The sequence below is a fragment of the Athene noctua genome, chromosome 2 (assembly GCF_965140245.1).
Source record: "Athene noctua chromosome 2, bAthNoc1.hap1.1, whole genome shotgun sequence".
Lineage (NCBI taxonomy): Eukaryota > Metazoa > Chordata > Aves > Strigiformes > Strigidae > Athene > Athene noctua.
Window position 1 is genome coordinate 161,846,559 of NC_134038.1, and position 15,426 is coordinate 161,861,984.

The 15,426-nt window shown below is 41.5% G+C and overlaps 1 protein-coding gene across 2 annotated transcripts in view; it reads left to right on the forward strand.

The window, feature by feature from the left end:
• GLI3 (GLI family zinc finger 3) overlaps window positions 1-15,426 on the forward strand; it is a 213,599-nt gene that overhangs the window by 166,461 nt on the left and 31,712 nt on the right. For both annotated transcript variants that reach the window (XM_074900904.1, XM_074900905.1), the window contains exons 8-10: window positions 2,795-3,011; window positions 4,475-4,588; window positions 5,868-6,008. In XM_074900904.1, coding sequence (XP_074757005.1) covers window positions 2,795-3,011; window positions 4,475-4,588; window positions 5,868-6,008 — 472 coding nt within the window. The remainder of the gene's footprint in view (window positions 1-2,794; window positions 3,012-4,474; window positions 4,589-5,867; window positions 6,009-15,426) is intronic.

Sequence of the window (15,426 nt, forward strand, 5' to 3'; positions counted from 1 at the left end):
GTGTCATCACTTTTTGCGTTGCTCTGCGTGGGGTAAAGAAAGCAGAGGAGGGATGCTTGGTCAAAGATACCTATTGACACTGCAGTCTTCTCCCATCTTTGGAGGGACTGAGTGGAGAATATTGCCAAACTCCAGTAAATATAAGTGAGGTGCGTTAAGTGCAAGGTGTACATATACATCCTGGGGCTCCTACAGTCTGTTTTCTACCCAGGGCCAAAGGTTCCACTCCCAAGTTCCCAAATCTCTAGTCAGTGGCACCTTAACAGCCTCCTACTGAGGTAAAAGTATATTCAGATCACAGCAGTTCCTCCTGCCCCTCCTGAACTGTTTGGGAGGGATCTGTGTGCTTTCTCTTTGGATAGGTTAAAAAATTAATGTTAGATGCAAGTGCTCAATGTAACTGTGGTCACAGAGCAGCGATGGGCCGGGTCTATGTCTCTGAGCTAAGGTCTTAATTCAGTCTTGAGGCTGAATTGTAGATTTGTCTTTGTAACATGTAGGATCTGAAGAATATTACGGAAGTTTTGAACCTGGACTTGCAAAGCTAGGTATCGTTGTGCATGCTTAAACACGTAGAAGGGAAAAATCCCAACCTGTATTTCCAAGGGTTCTATGTGCTTGGAGCTCCCAATGAAATCAGTCCACTAATTTTTTTTCTTTTTAAACTGATTCGGCTGCAGGGTGAAGATGTCCCAGACGTTAACCACTCGCAGACAAATAAAATACTTCATCCAAATTGTTTGTATGTTGTGTTTGTTGATCTTGGTGAATTTGATAGCATCTTCAGGATGGTGCCGTCTAGTGTTTGAAGGGTATGAGGTGAACTCCCACTGTATATATGGAAGCAAAAAATGCCAGGATATAGCGAGGAGGCATTGTTTCAGCCTCATGTATGACATTGTAATTGTATGTTTTTTAATGAACAGACCAGAGTAGTTACACTTAGTGATGTTTGTTCACTAAAAAGGAAAAGGGGTGTTAAATCATTGTGCTCTTTGATGAATGGCTTGTACACTGAAGAATAAATTGAACAAACTGGCATAGAGCTCAGTGAACATGAAATCAGCTATTAGAAGAAAGCTTGTGAACAAATTCTGAGCCTGATATGCATCTTTTGATTAATGTCCTATCAATCATCCATAGTGGCTACCTTAGCTAAGTCGTGCTGTAATCATTCATGGTTGCTTACAGGAACACTAGCAGGGACTATAGAGCTGCAATAACTGAATATTATTACTGATTTCTCCCTAACTCTTGCTGTGAACAATTACTGTTTTCACTACATTTCTGCCTCCCTTTATTAAAAAGAATACAATGCAAAATGAAAAGAGAGTTCCTCAAAGACCAGTAAAATTCTCCCAGGGTATTCTTAATGATATTCTGTCCTAAATGGGCAAACTATTGTAATGCAGAGTTCTCACCAGGAATAATAGTAATGTAATCACATTGAAGCTGTCTCTTTATGGATTGTAGTCAAACAGACAAAATGTATAGTCAGATTAATGAACACAGAATTTCTGTGGAATTATTACTTAAAATGGTTGAAATGATTTTAGCTCTTTTTGTATCACAGTATTTTCAGTTAATGCACTTAACAGCAACAGCAATTAAGATTCCAGACTGCAAATTTGGATTAAATCCACCCTTTTGACATTAGAAAAAGCCTTGATTCTTAAAAGGTGTTATGCTTGCACCCTTCTCTTTTAAGACCTAATGTTTTAAGTTTGCATGGCTCTTTTGAACTGTGGTTCTTCGGTGTTTTTTTTAAGAAAAAAAAAAAATCAATGAATACGTGCTTTTTCTTTTTTTTCCTTTTATGATTGTAAGTTATTGGCAAATGTTTACAGGAGAATCTCATATTCCTGTGTGTGAAGATTTAGTTCCACACCATTTATTTCTCGAGTGTGACACAAAGAATGCTTTGGCTCTACCCACAAAATAGGTCCTTAGATGGCAGTGTAATTTCCTCCAAAGTCACTGTAGTCTGGGAAATACGGTGAAGTAATGAAGTGATGACAGGTATTAACATGCATAATGGGCTTTAATAGACATTTAATGTTGTTTAACTGGAAGAAGGAGAAGTGCTTTCCCATTGGAATATTTCTACATTGAAACTCATTGATCACCAATTTCAGAGGGGAAAGGTTAATCCATCAGTTTCTGTAACCAAACGGCACTGATGGAAATTCTTTAGGTGACATTCTGGATGAACTGAGCTTTCCATCTTTGCAAACAAATGAGTGATATGACAAGCATGGTGTTCAGAACACATTTAACCAATTGATTTTCTCTCCTCTTGTAATAAGATCTCGAGACATATGAAAGAGTGTAGCATGAGCCAAGATTAAAGGAACTGCTTCATACACGCGAACATAGGGCAACTGCATTATCAATAAAAGTACTATAAAGCATGTAGGCACCCATTCTTTTTCTTTATATAAAGTTTGTTATTGCAATAAATAGCTGTTATTGAACTGCTTGCCTTTTATTTCAGTTTTTCTGAATTTTATTTCAGTCGGCTTTCTTGGTTTCCTGGTAAACGTTAGGAAAAAATGTTATGTTTTTGTTATGGTTTCATTTTTGCACTCACTAGTAAATCCAGGCCAACTCTGGATTTAAAACCAGAATTTATCATCCTCTGGGGCATGAAGGAAGATATAAGAGAAAGGGACCTGACTTCAATTAATGTAAATATATCAGATATTTTTTAAAGGCTTAATCTGTACAATTCCATACTGTAATGACCCTCATCTTTTTCCTCTCTCTTCCCTCTTCTTTTCCCTCCCAAATTCAGCCCTGCTCTGAGTTTCACATACCCTCCTACACCGGTATCTCTCCAGCAAATGCATCAGCAAATTATAAGTCGTCAGCAAACCCTAGGTTCAGCCTTTGGACACAGCCCTCCACTCATCCATCCTGCTCCAACTTTTCCTACCCAGAGACCTATCCCTGGCATCCCCAGTGTCCTGAACCCTGTCCAGGTCAGCTCTGGACCCTCTGAGTCCACACAGGTGAGAGACCACAAAAGAAAGCTTTGCACCCCATTAATTTAAAAATTAAATAAATGACATTGTCTCGATGACAATTAATCACCACTGTCACTGAGACCTTTTGATAACAGTTTTCTTGCAGCTATAGCATTTGCAGTCCCGTTATTATAAATCAAGGAGTGTATGCGCAGTTCTGATTGGTAGCATGCTTTTTAGTCCTCATAAATATTTCAGCATGCTGGAGCAGCTTCTTATTCCAAACTGTCTTTCCTGGATCTTACAGAGGAACTTAACAGAGGTGGTAAGTAAGAAAAAGCGGAAAACCACTTCAAAACTCTTAACAATTTAAAGATTAGTGGCTTCACCTCCAAATCAGGCTGAATCATATACACAGGGTCCTATTCTGCCCTCCTGACACAGGTGTGAATAACTCGAAGTGAGTAACAATCTGTGAGCAACAGAGGAACTCAGAGATAGTACACGTGTTTGAACATTTTTTTTCTGATTTGTGCAAAATTGGACTTACTGAATTTGAATTAATCATGTCAATAAACCAAGGTGTATTCTCAAAAGCTGGGGATGTGCAGCAGTGAATCAGGCCCGTAATGTAGAGTTTATCACAGTTTGTGGTTTGCCTGTTATTAACTAGTGCTGTTTGTTTCCAGATGACCTGGGATAGGTTATTTATCAGTCTGGGAGCTGTTTATCTCCTGGCTAGCTTTTACAAATGTAGAAGCAGAACATGCTGCTGTAAGAAGCGTATTGATTTTTTGTGGGGTCCATGCAAGTTCAGATATCTCTAAAAGATCTCTGGATTCCTACAAGATCCATTTGCAGGTGTAGATAATGGTGTTCAGTCTAGCACAGCAAGAGAAAAACAAGATTCTGGCCTGTTTATGTCAGCAGTAGTTTTGCTTTTGACTTGGGAAAATCCAGGACTTCATCTAGGATTTTTCAACTGAGTCTCACACCAGTGTCAGTTTTTCTTTCTATCCACTGTTATAATAGGAAACACATTAAAAGAGCCAAGATATTGTGTGTAGATGTTAAGTGCAAAACCTTTCCTCAAAGTGTGAAAAAATAAAATCTTTCTCTTGTGTTTATTTGAATGAGCATACAGTGATTTTGCTTTTCAAAATTGCCTTTCTGAAGTCATCGTTATGTGGAAAATCGAGATCTTCCTACTCCTCCCTGGCCTGACAAAAACAGCATTGGTTTGGAGCAAAGAATTACATCAAATGCCCTCCTTCCTGTTCCCTCCCTGCTCCATTACAAGGTTGAGTGATGCAGCTCTTCCACAAGTTAATGCTATGTAATTGAAACACAATATAATTGCATATCCAATATAATTAACAGTGTAGCTTCTCCAAATAAAGTTGCTGAGCAGATGCTGCATATTTTTGTTCGGAGCTACATATTTATCACAGTCTAATTTTGTCTTCTTTTGGGGGAAAAAAAACAAAACCAAAACCTGCCGGCAGCAGAATAAACCCACAAGCGAATCTGCAGTGAGCAGCACTGGAGATCCCATGCACAACAAGCGCTCCAAGATAAAGCCCGACGAGGACCTCCCCAGCCCGGGAGCAGGAAGCGTGCAGGTATGGTGGTCAGGTCACAGCCACAAGCCTCTCGTCTCGCTGCCGGAGGGAAAACGCCCCTTGCCTGTAGCACGTGCTTTCAGGCTTCCTGCACCCCTGTGGCCCTTCATCTAGTGCTCACAGGGGCAGCCTCCACTCACGGGAGCAAGGGTTAAAGGTGAGCAGTGAGGGGCTGCTGGGGTGCAGGGTCTGTTGCAGAATGAGGGCAGAGAGGAGGGAGGCTGACAGAGATCGGTCAGTGTGCTCAACCCTCTGCGGGCCATGGAAAAGCGAACAAGGGACATTCAGGTCTTTATTGAGGACGTGTTTTCTGTTCAGCAAAAACAAACAACGCTAGCTTGACTTTCACCAAGTCTTGGCACTGTACTGCACTGAGGCCTCAGCGTCAGGCTCCAGTCCTGTTTGCTGTACTTTCTGTACCAGTTAATGCCACTGGTTTTAGTAGAGCAACTCCTGATTTACAGTGACTTGGGGGAGATGAGAATCGGAGCCTTGATCTTGTGAGTGAATCCATGAAAACAAAGCAGAGGCCTATCTAAATCCGTCAGCAGGTTTGAAATGGAAAAATAGGCATGAGTGCATAATCTGAACCAAATGTTTATGCTAACATCTGACTCTCACCCTCAGCAAATAACAAGCTGGGGAGAATGAGGCACCTTGAGGAACTGAAGGTGGAAAGTCACAAACCAAAATTAAATACACTTTTCCCCCACTCACCCCTTTCATGCACACATTATAGGCAAGAACAGACTAAAAAGTCAACAGAATTACCAGCCTGCTTTTGGAAAGATTTCAGTGTGCAAAACTATCACTGCATTAACAATGAAAACACACTTTGGATTACCGGTGATCCAGTTTGTGTCTAACCCCAGTACTAAAGTTAAATTCCAATTAACTGTGTTGAATAGTTCCTTTTTCTCAAGTGGTGCCCCTGAATAATAAGGGGCAAGTGTACAAATGACAAGCTGCTTAAATTTAAGGATAGGGAAGCCAAGCCTTTATGGTTTGCTTTTAATTGAAATGTAAAGAGATTATTTTTTTTAAGAAATTCTCTGCAGTGAGTACTTATGGGAAGGAAAAATTTATTTTACACGTATAGTCTGCAGATAGCTTCTGGCTTACCAGGCCTGTTTTGGGCTTTTGTATTTTATAGAACAGAATAAAATAATCCCCCCCACGCCCCCATCATCTTTCTTTAAATGCTGAAGTAATTCACTTTTCTTCCTCCTCTGTTTCGGAATTTCCTTTCTCCTCACCCCTGTTTTTTCCCTCTCTCCAGGAACAGCCAGAAGGAATGACCCTGGTAAAAGAGGAAGGGGACAAAGATGAAAGCAAACAGGAGCCTGAAGTGGTCTATGAGACAAACTGCCACTGGGAAGGCTGTTCCCGGGAGTTTGACACACAGGAACAGCTAGTGCATGTAAGTTAATGGTATTCAGGAACTGGGTTTTAAAACTACGTGACCTTTTTCATGGGGGTCGGGTTCTCTGACCCTGTGCTGAGTCAAGTTTCTTAGCTAACAGCGCTGCAAACTGGAGAGGGGTTTATGAGTTTCTGAGAATAAAGAAAACTCGGAGCCACAGTGCTTGACCTGTTCAGTCAGCTAAAGCTTAGTGTAAAATTCAATAAAGTCTTCAATAGAGATTGTAATGGCTCTGATCCTGTAAGCCAGCAAACGCTATTTTGAGTTAGAGACTTTGATAGTTATTGAGTAATAGTAAGCTGGACATGAATTATTATTAACCTTTAGCAAAGTTTGATTTTTTTTTTCTCCCCAAAGGGACTGTAACAGTAGAAGTGAGTGAGGGGAATTCATCCCCTCCCCTAAGGGGGGTTTTGGTATCAATTTGCTGTTGTGTGTAAACTGAGGGGGGTTATTTGGCTAAATAGGTGGAGACTGAGTTATTTCAATCTTTTTAGCAAAAACAAACTGGATGGTCATTTTTATGCTACACCAAATATTAGTCGTATCTGCCTTGTTTTTCTTCATGTCTGCCACCTCTCCAAAGTAAATATTTTTTTCTGTTTTGTAGTATTGTAAGCTAGAAATAAACCATCAAAATCTAGAATATAACCTGGCAAGTACAATCCCCCCCACATTTACAGCCTCCTTAGCTAGCAGCACCTCTCCTAATTACCAGCATCATAAAGCATATCAAATACTCTGGAAGAAAAAGGAATTCCTGGTACAAATTAGAGAGGAACATCTTCAGCAAATGATCAGTGTATCAGAATCATATTTATTGTAGAAAACTGTTTAATGCTTTCCTGGAGATCATGCAAAATCTATTGCAAAATGTGGCCAGTACTACTGAAATAGCCTGTTGAAAAGTGTACTTTTCCACCCACAATAAAAGAAAAAAACACTCGATATCTCCAAACACTATGCAAAATGATAAACTGATGCCACAAAGCTGACTTTAGTAAAGCAATGCCAGCTTTCACTTGCTGGAGTGTGAGAGCCTCTTGGTGTTGCAGTTATTCATCAAGATGTATTTTCAGTTTATTGTCATTATTATTAGGCAGTAGCAGTAACAGTAACAACAATAATAATAAACGAAGGACTATAAAAACCTAAAATAATGGCAGAAATGTGACGCTTTTAAAGAACTCTTTGGACACATTTTGCTCACATTTCCTCACATTTGCTCAATTTCCTCACATTTTAATAGGACAAAACGAAACGTGAGGAGAGACTCTTTTGGCATCACAATATCTTTTTTTGGGGGAAGAAATGCCATACAAACGGCTACTGCAAAGGGTTGGACACATTTAAAAGATAAAGTGTTAGTCTTGCAATTGATTCCATGCAAACGGACCAGTTGACATCATCTGAGACTCTGCACAGGCACAGTCTTTTCTATCTGCTCATAATTGTAAGGCTGAAACTTTATGATGCCTTTCTCAATATTCAGAAATGATCCCCGTGATGATGATACAAGATTTACACCAAAATATATGAAGTAAAGAGAAATTCAGAATAAAGGTTCCCTTGGTAATGAAAAAAGGAAGACAATTTTTTGATGTTTCAGATGTAAAATTTAATTGAATTCCTCTGTGCCTGTTAGTTAATAGCTAATGTTTTGTGGTTTAAGGTGAATTAAATTGACAGTGTGATAATTTGGTTGTTTGGGGGTTTTTTTAAATGCTTTTGTTGTTGCTGGTGTGATTTTTTAGTAGATCTGACTGTATTACAAGGGTCAACATCAAGACTCCTCTGAAAAAGTGTATTTCTTATGTTTCTGCACAATGGCAGCATCTGAAATGGGTTTCTCTAGACATAAAAAAGGGATATTAAAAATGTTTCTATTATACAAGGAGTTCTTTTTGGCAGGGCTCAGGATTCAGATATGTTATGATGGCATTTAAGATTACGAGGTGCAAGTCCTGACTTGGTACCCCGAAGACAATAAATTAATCATTGCAACCATCACATTCAAGTAGCACAAATCACACCGTAAGAGTCAGCGTGACTCAGTGATGGGGCCCTGGTTTGTGATTTCTTTTGCTGCTCTGACAGAGACCTGCTGTGGGGACTTGAGCGAGTTATTTCTGTCCAGATTTGCAAGGGGCTCTAGACATCTAATCCTGTTTGAAAGTCTGGCCCTTCACCCAAGTCTGTCTGTCCCATATTTTCTCTGCCCTTGATTGCCACAGCCCTCTGATGGACACCTGCAACAACCAGGGAAATGAAGTCCAGGTCTCGGTAGGGCTTTGTGGGAGGGCAGTCTTGTTTTTGCTTCGGTGTGTGACTCAGCACAGCAGAAAGCATTCACTCCCTTTGCAGCAGTTTGGTCCTTGAAACTGTTGATGTGGCTCATGTGTGCCTCCTACCCAAATACTGGTGGGTAAATCCGAGTAGATACCAATTGCTATAAGTGCACTTACCTCAGTCTCTTTGCACTGGGTGAGTTCCTGACTGGATAAGTGCACCTGAACTAGGCACAGAGTATGTGTCTCAGTGCCATGAGTACATCCTTTACTCAGTACTATTTACACTGCAGTAGCAGCTGGAGGCTTTGTCAAGCCCAGAGTCCTGTGGTGCTGGGTGCTGCACAAACACAAGAGAAGGAATGGTGCTGATACGGGCATGAGGCCTTCACCCTGCAGCTCTGCAGCCATCTACATCGGGCTGTTTGGTGCTGTCTGGAGGTACCTGAGCTAGCTGGTGTACAGGTAGGATCACGCTATTAACCTTCAGATCTTGCAGCAGAGCTCTGCCATGTCGCCTCTCCTGGCTGCACACGCTGTTGCTCAGTGGGTGACTCCCAACCTGCTGGCAGACTCAGCAGAGCTTCAGTTGCTCCAGCCAAGCTTGAAGGTGGTTTTGAAGTAAGACGGTGGACTGCCATCTGGGATGTCAGAAGTATAGGTAACCATCCTGTTTTGTTGACTCTGCTGTGGGGTAGTAATCATCCAGGCAGGGGCAACTGGCTTAGATAAAGGCTTAAATTGCCCTAGCAAGACTCATCCAGATAACATCTGATGGCTTCCCTTTATTCCCTGACACTCAGAAAGGAAGATTAGCACGAGCAGAGGGCTGTAGTCACATGTTCAGAAGTTGGGTCAATGTGATACAGCATTGCACATGTGATACTGCATCATATTGTGTACACACACCTACTTGCCCATACTGTGGATAGTCAAGTGAACGGTATAGTGAAACTATGAGTGAGCTATGCAGACCTTCACAAAGGATTTCAAGAAAGCCCTTCCCTGTCACCCACTTCATTGAGTACATGGTATGTAGCATATATTCAGAAGAAAGGAAAGTGCATTTGTATATTTGACTTGGGAGTATTTAGAGTATTCTTTTGCCTGTACAACTCTAAATCAGTTCCCTGGGGTTTGGAAGTTCACCTGGGAAGAAGAAATTTGTAAAATGCAGAGTTTCAGAAAAAAGACCTAGAAAGCATTCTTGTACATCCCGATAAGGCTAAATTTTCAGGATCTACACAGGCTAGCAGTAAGTCTTTTAATGAATATAGGGGGTTTTGTCCAGAGAATAAAGCTACTTTTTGTAGCCATACGTAATAGTGAGGTATCAGACCCAAAACATCCAATGTCACAGAACAACCTGTTACCCAAGCCTTGCATCCCAAAGCAATTTAGAGGAACTGCAGTGTTTAGGGAAAAGATGGAATATGTTTCTAGCTGTTTGCTTTGTTTCCTAAAGGATTAGGTACCTCAATGTGAATTCTAGTTGTAACAGGTTGAGCAGAGCTCAGGAGAGCTTTTCCACAATATACAACACACAGTTCACATGATAGGTGTCATTACTCCCACCATGTATAGGGTGTATACATGAGCACATACACATGTGTTTCGAAAGAGGTAAATACAAATTTGTGTATATTCTGGTCTTCCTGCCACATGGGGATAGCTTTATTATCTTTTTGGGAATGATAGGACCTGATTTACTTTTAAATCAACTGTAGGTGCATCATATTCTAGCAATATCTGCATTACAAAGTGATGTGTGATATAGCATGTATGAAATGGTAAATGCAAACATAATCTGTGTCTGAATGTATGGTATAGTTTTAGAGCAGAAATTGCAGTCTTAGGCACAATACTCAGCATTTGATGGCAGTGTCCTGCATTATTTTCTGCAGCAAAGTCCTGCTGTTATTAGTGTAAAATGTGAGCACTAGTGAAAGTGTGCTTAGGCCCCAAGAGACAATGTTTTCTGGCAGAATTTATGAACAGAACCTGGGCTGCTATGAATAAATAACTGAAAAGCTACATAAAAGAATCGTTATTGACCCACCCAGAAGGGTCTGACACTGAAATGATTTTGGTGCGGGAGCTCTTATTTTCAAGCGATACGTGCCACTTAGAATTCAGCGTGGTTAAATTTTCATGATACAAACACCAAAAGGCAAGGTGTTAAACCATTCAGACGCTCTGCCTTATTTATAGCACCTATCCATCCCTTTTTCCCCCCTCTCTTACAGTTAATAGAAAGATTCATGATTCTTCATGGCTGTCTATCTAGCGTCTGACAGTACCGACTGCCCTGCTAAAGCAAGTCACTATCTATAATTGATATCCTTCTATGGAATAGGGTACCGGCTGCAATTGAAGGGTTTTGCTGAAAGCTCTTAAATCCTGACAAGTTCTGCCCTTGTTCTGGTTCAGTCACTGAGCTGCACTGCTGGGATGCCAGGGTTGTTTGAAGTTGATGCAGAGGGGGTGCCGTGTGTTGCACATTAGCAAATCACAAAGTTGGAGAGCCGCCGTGGCGTTCACCTGCCAGGTAGCCTTATTTACAGGGCGTTGCACTCTTGAAAAGACTCCTTACATTACTGCTTGAACATGTGTATGATAGGTTTCTTTCTTTCCCTTCTTCTTCTTCTTAAAAAAAAATCTTATTTATTTTAAAGCCTCAGTTTGCTGCTGGGGTCTTTATCATTCAGCTGTTTAATTAATTTCTCTGCCCAGCGAGATATTATAATTGGGCTTAGCTGAGCTGAAGTTTGTTTTAAATATGTGATAAATGCACTTGAGCACCCAGAAGCTAATAAGATATTGTATATTTTTATAAATCTGCTTTTTGTTGCAGTTTGTCTTTTTTTTTCCCCCAGAAATCAGTTTAAGAATAAAATATTGCAAAAGGGTTAGACACTAAAGATAAAAGTTTGTTTAAGAAAATTATCCTTCAAGGAAATGACTGAAGTTATTGTTAAATATTAATACAATGGCAATCAGAAAAACGCAGTGCTGCCTATTTCTCATCCCCCTTGCTGTGTAGCCTTGATGATAATTATTTTTTATTCAAAAACATGCTTGAAGAACCACAGAGCTATTTTTTGTTAGTGTTTTCTCCTTAATTGTACGGCAATAAAATTCTCCCATTGTTGTTACATTTGATTAGATGAGATCAAAAAGCCCTAAACTGACAGTAATGGCTTACATTCAGGATTTCATTTGCTGAGGTCTTCCTGCCTATTTGCAAAGCCCCGATGACTGGAGCGCTCCCCTGGCAGTCCCCGGGGCAGCTGCTGTAATGCTCCACCAGGCTCCCTTATCGCACCAGGGGAAAGTTTCTTGTGTTTCTCAGGTGCCCACGTGTTCCCAAGGTAATCACAGTGCACCGAGGATACCCAGAAGAACTATTTATATGAAGTTCCCTGACTTGGGTTTCTTAATGTTTTTGTCCGTGGCTCCTACAGAAGAGGGTGGGTTCAGCTCTGACCAACAGAAGTTGGCCAGTGATCCATGGAGACCTACAGCCTGCCTTGGCTCAGGGTTTGCAGCATCTATCATGATACGAGCTGCCTTAATCAACGAGATGCACCTCAGAACACTTAAGAGCGTGTCTGATCAGGAGGTGAGGAGCACAGCACTCTCTGAAGGACTAGACCTCTTTGGAGTGGGTCAGTTTGGATGCCCAGAAATAAGGACACTCCAAGTTGAAAGTCTCACTCCGTGCTGCCCTTGGCCTCTGGCTTCTTCATCAGCAACTCTCCTGTAGGAGAGTCGTAGGTAAGGACTTCACCTCTCTTCTCTAAAAAAAGATCCAACTGCAATAGGAGAATAAACCAGATTAGAGCAGTTTCCCTGACTAATAGCTGCAGTGGCAGAGCTGTAAATGACCCCAAGAGTCACACAGAAACTGCCCTGTGAGCAAACAGCTCCCAACTGCCAAAGACTGGGTGCTACTCACAGCTGTGCTGGTAGCCATCTACACCTGAAAGGAGGCAATTACACACAGCTGCCCCAAAAGGCAGATTATCCGTTGTGTGTTACCTGTTTGTCTCTACATGCTGGAGGTGTGCTTGCAAACTGGTCGTGAAAGCAGGTGAAGTCCCAGCTACATGAAGCAAGTCCCTTCACAATCCCAAAGGTGTGTAATTACACATCCCAGTTTGCATGCACCTCCAGATATATGCAGGGATTTATTTAATTTTTAATTCTTCTTCGCAGGGGCAGTTTTCAGTGCATTTTCATTATAGTTTTATTTTGCTCTAGCGCAGTAACACAGAGAGGCTTCAGCCCATTCGCAAGCTCATTGTGCGTGGCAGTGACAGCTACTGCCCTGAAAGGTTCAGAAATGTTTCCTTTAAATTGAAAAGAGTAAGGAATAGATAAGAACATGAAATCCATTATAGTAATCATTTTTTCCTGACAAAAGGAGAATGTTTTACGTACAACAGCAAAGGGGGTTTTGTTGGTGGTTTTATACTATTTCATCTTACTTTATTTTTTACTCACTGGGGTCTGGACCCTAATCCATATTTGGAGAAGCAACACTGTGGACAAAAAAATGATTCTTCAAGTGAGACAAGCCCAGGGCTTGGGCTGAAGTTTGGGACAACGTGGAGAAGGCAGGGAGCTGTTTCAAAGGCAAGCAAGTGCTGTTGAAAGGGTTTTTTTCCAGTTTGTGCATCCCCTCAGTATATTTGCTGTTTGTAGCTGAGAGGGAACAAGGGGAGAAGAGAGAGGGAGGAAAGATTGTAGCAAATAATCATGAGAAACATCTGTCCAGAGGTTTTTAGATTTTGAAATCTCTTCCTCACTGCCTGTTTAAAGGCTGAGTTATAATTGAGACACCACCTTACTGTGCTGGATTATAGGCTGCTGAACCCAGAGTTTTGAACTGTGCCAGAACGGCAGCATCATTTACAGGCCAGCAATTCATTACATGGCGTAGGAAAGCTGGTAAGCAGATCTCTGCCCCTAAATGGTGTTCATTCTCTCTTGGTGTCTGTATGGGTACCTAATACAGACTTCTTTAAATGAAGCAAGTCTTTAACCCCTCATCAAAGGTAAGCGTGTAAGTGCTGTTGGGTTTTAAGGTTAAGTAACCACAGACAGACCTCACTGCTGTTCTCTAGCCTCAGTAGCCCTCAGGGTCTTGCACAGCCCCTGTTTGCCTTCTCAGCACATCCTTGCTCTGCACCAGCCACCGTGATGCCCTCTGCCTTCCAGCAGTGTTAAAAGTCAGCACTGCTGTCTTGTGAAGAGATCTTATTCACTCTGGGCTTGACCCAAACGCCAGCTGTGCTTTGGCTCAGGCCCTCTTAAGCACTCCACTACACAAGCGGATCGGCAGTTCCCTTACCTAGAGTCTGGCTTTTGATGAATCACAGAGGAGAAGAGAAAAAAAAAAAAAAAATAAAGTGGGGATTTCTTTTTTTTTGATAGAGAAAGGTTTACAAAAAAATAAATCCACACTAATCTGTGAAGTATTAAGAGGGGATTTAGAGAGAGAAATGTAATCATTTTTTACATTTTAATTCCTCTGTAATTAGCATTTCTTTCACAGCATTAGGAAAACTTGTTGTTAGTCTGCTGCTGCTACCACTACTGTTCATATGAGCTGCCAAAGTCAGTGTCTTTGAATTGATGTCCCTGAAAGAGGTTGCTAAACTATGACATGTCATTTAAATAGCACTTCTTTTTCTCTGTTGTGGTAGGGATGAACAGTGCTCCTCCTGAGCCCCAAGAAGTTACTCCAGCCATTTAGATCAAAATCTTAGCAAGTGGGCACTTGAGTGGAAAGGGCGGTGTGTGGCAGGAAGCAAGGTTTGGCCTCTGCCTGTGTTTAGGTGGCTTTTGGATATACGTACTTATTTGAAGTGTTTATTTTGCCTGAGAGTTCAGCTAGTGAACTCTTCCAGGTTAGTGAGGTGTCATAAGGGACTTCCAGTTTTGGATGAGAAGCTGCCAGCCAAGTCCCAGGGAAGTCCACGCTGACTGAGGGACAAACTCATAGGCAAGAGTGAAACGGCAAACTGAGTTGGGTCTTTGGGCTCCTGACTCTTGTTGGCATATCATGGAGAAGAGAGAAAAGGGGAGTCCCAGCCTGCTTTTTTTGCTGCCTCTGAGCTGCAAGGTGGGTTGGGCTTGTGCACTGACTCCAGGTACCTTTCAGTCCCAACCAAGTGGCCAGCACAGCAGATTCTCCTGGACAGAGCTGTGGTTTCTGTGAAGCTTTTGGCTGTCTTGCTACTGCTGACTAAGTGATTTGCTGTTATGTAGCCTGTGTTGTTATGGTGAACCAGTGGAAGATCTACCTTGAACCTTCTGGTGTCTCTTGTTGGGTGGGGTGTGTCTCTGCACTGCTTTTGCCATCTCCTGATGGAGAGGATTCCATCCATAGTGCAGCCCATCTTCATATCTTTGTCACAAGTACCATGTTCACCCTCATAGCTGCCCATATTCTACCCAGAAGCTTTGCCTGTAGAAACCCAGTGACTGGAAGAATAGAAATTTATGAATGCTGTCCAGCTATTGCATGTGGAACTGCTTTTTCTCAGACAGAACTGGCAGATCAGTCTGCACTAACAGAGGCAAGGACAGGCAAGCTAAATACAGGCATGAGTGCAGCTTGTGCATTTGATTTTGAGAGGGCTGGGCTGCATGGATTCATTCTTGCAGTCTCTTTTGTTTGTGTAAGATTTTCATAGAAATATAAAAAAAAAAAAAAAAAAAAGCGCAGATGAGCCTTTTATCGTGGTGAAACAAATATAGTGTTTTCCAGTGCTTAAACTTCTGTGTGAGCGTGACTTTTCTTCTTCACCTAATCTATAAAATGAATGGGTGGTGGTTTTGTCAGGAGTGGGTCCTCTGGTGGCTTGCACTGTAGGTATGAGGTCTGCATATACCATTCTTACGTGTATCGCAGGGCTGAGATGCTGCAGTTCTCCGTGAGATAAAGTAGTCAAGCTGAAAATGAAACAAAGCTCTAACTGTATCCCTCCTTGTGTTTAGTAGAGATAAACTACAGTGGAGTCTCAGTGCTGCTCCGTTTGGCTTCTGGCAGCAGCTTTAATTGGTAAAATGCAGATTTTTTTTTTGATCAAGAGAGGATTATTCTTGTTATCAGTCTG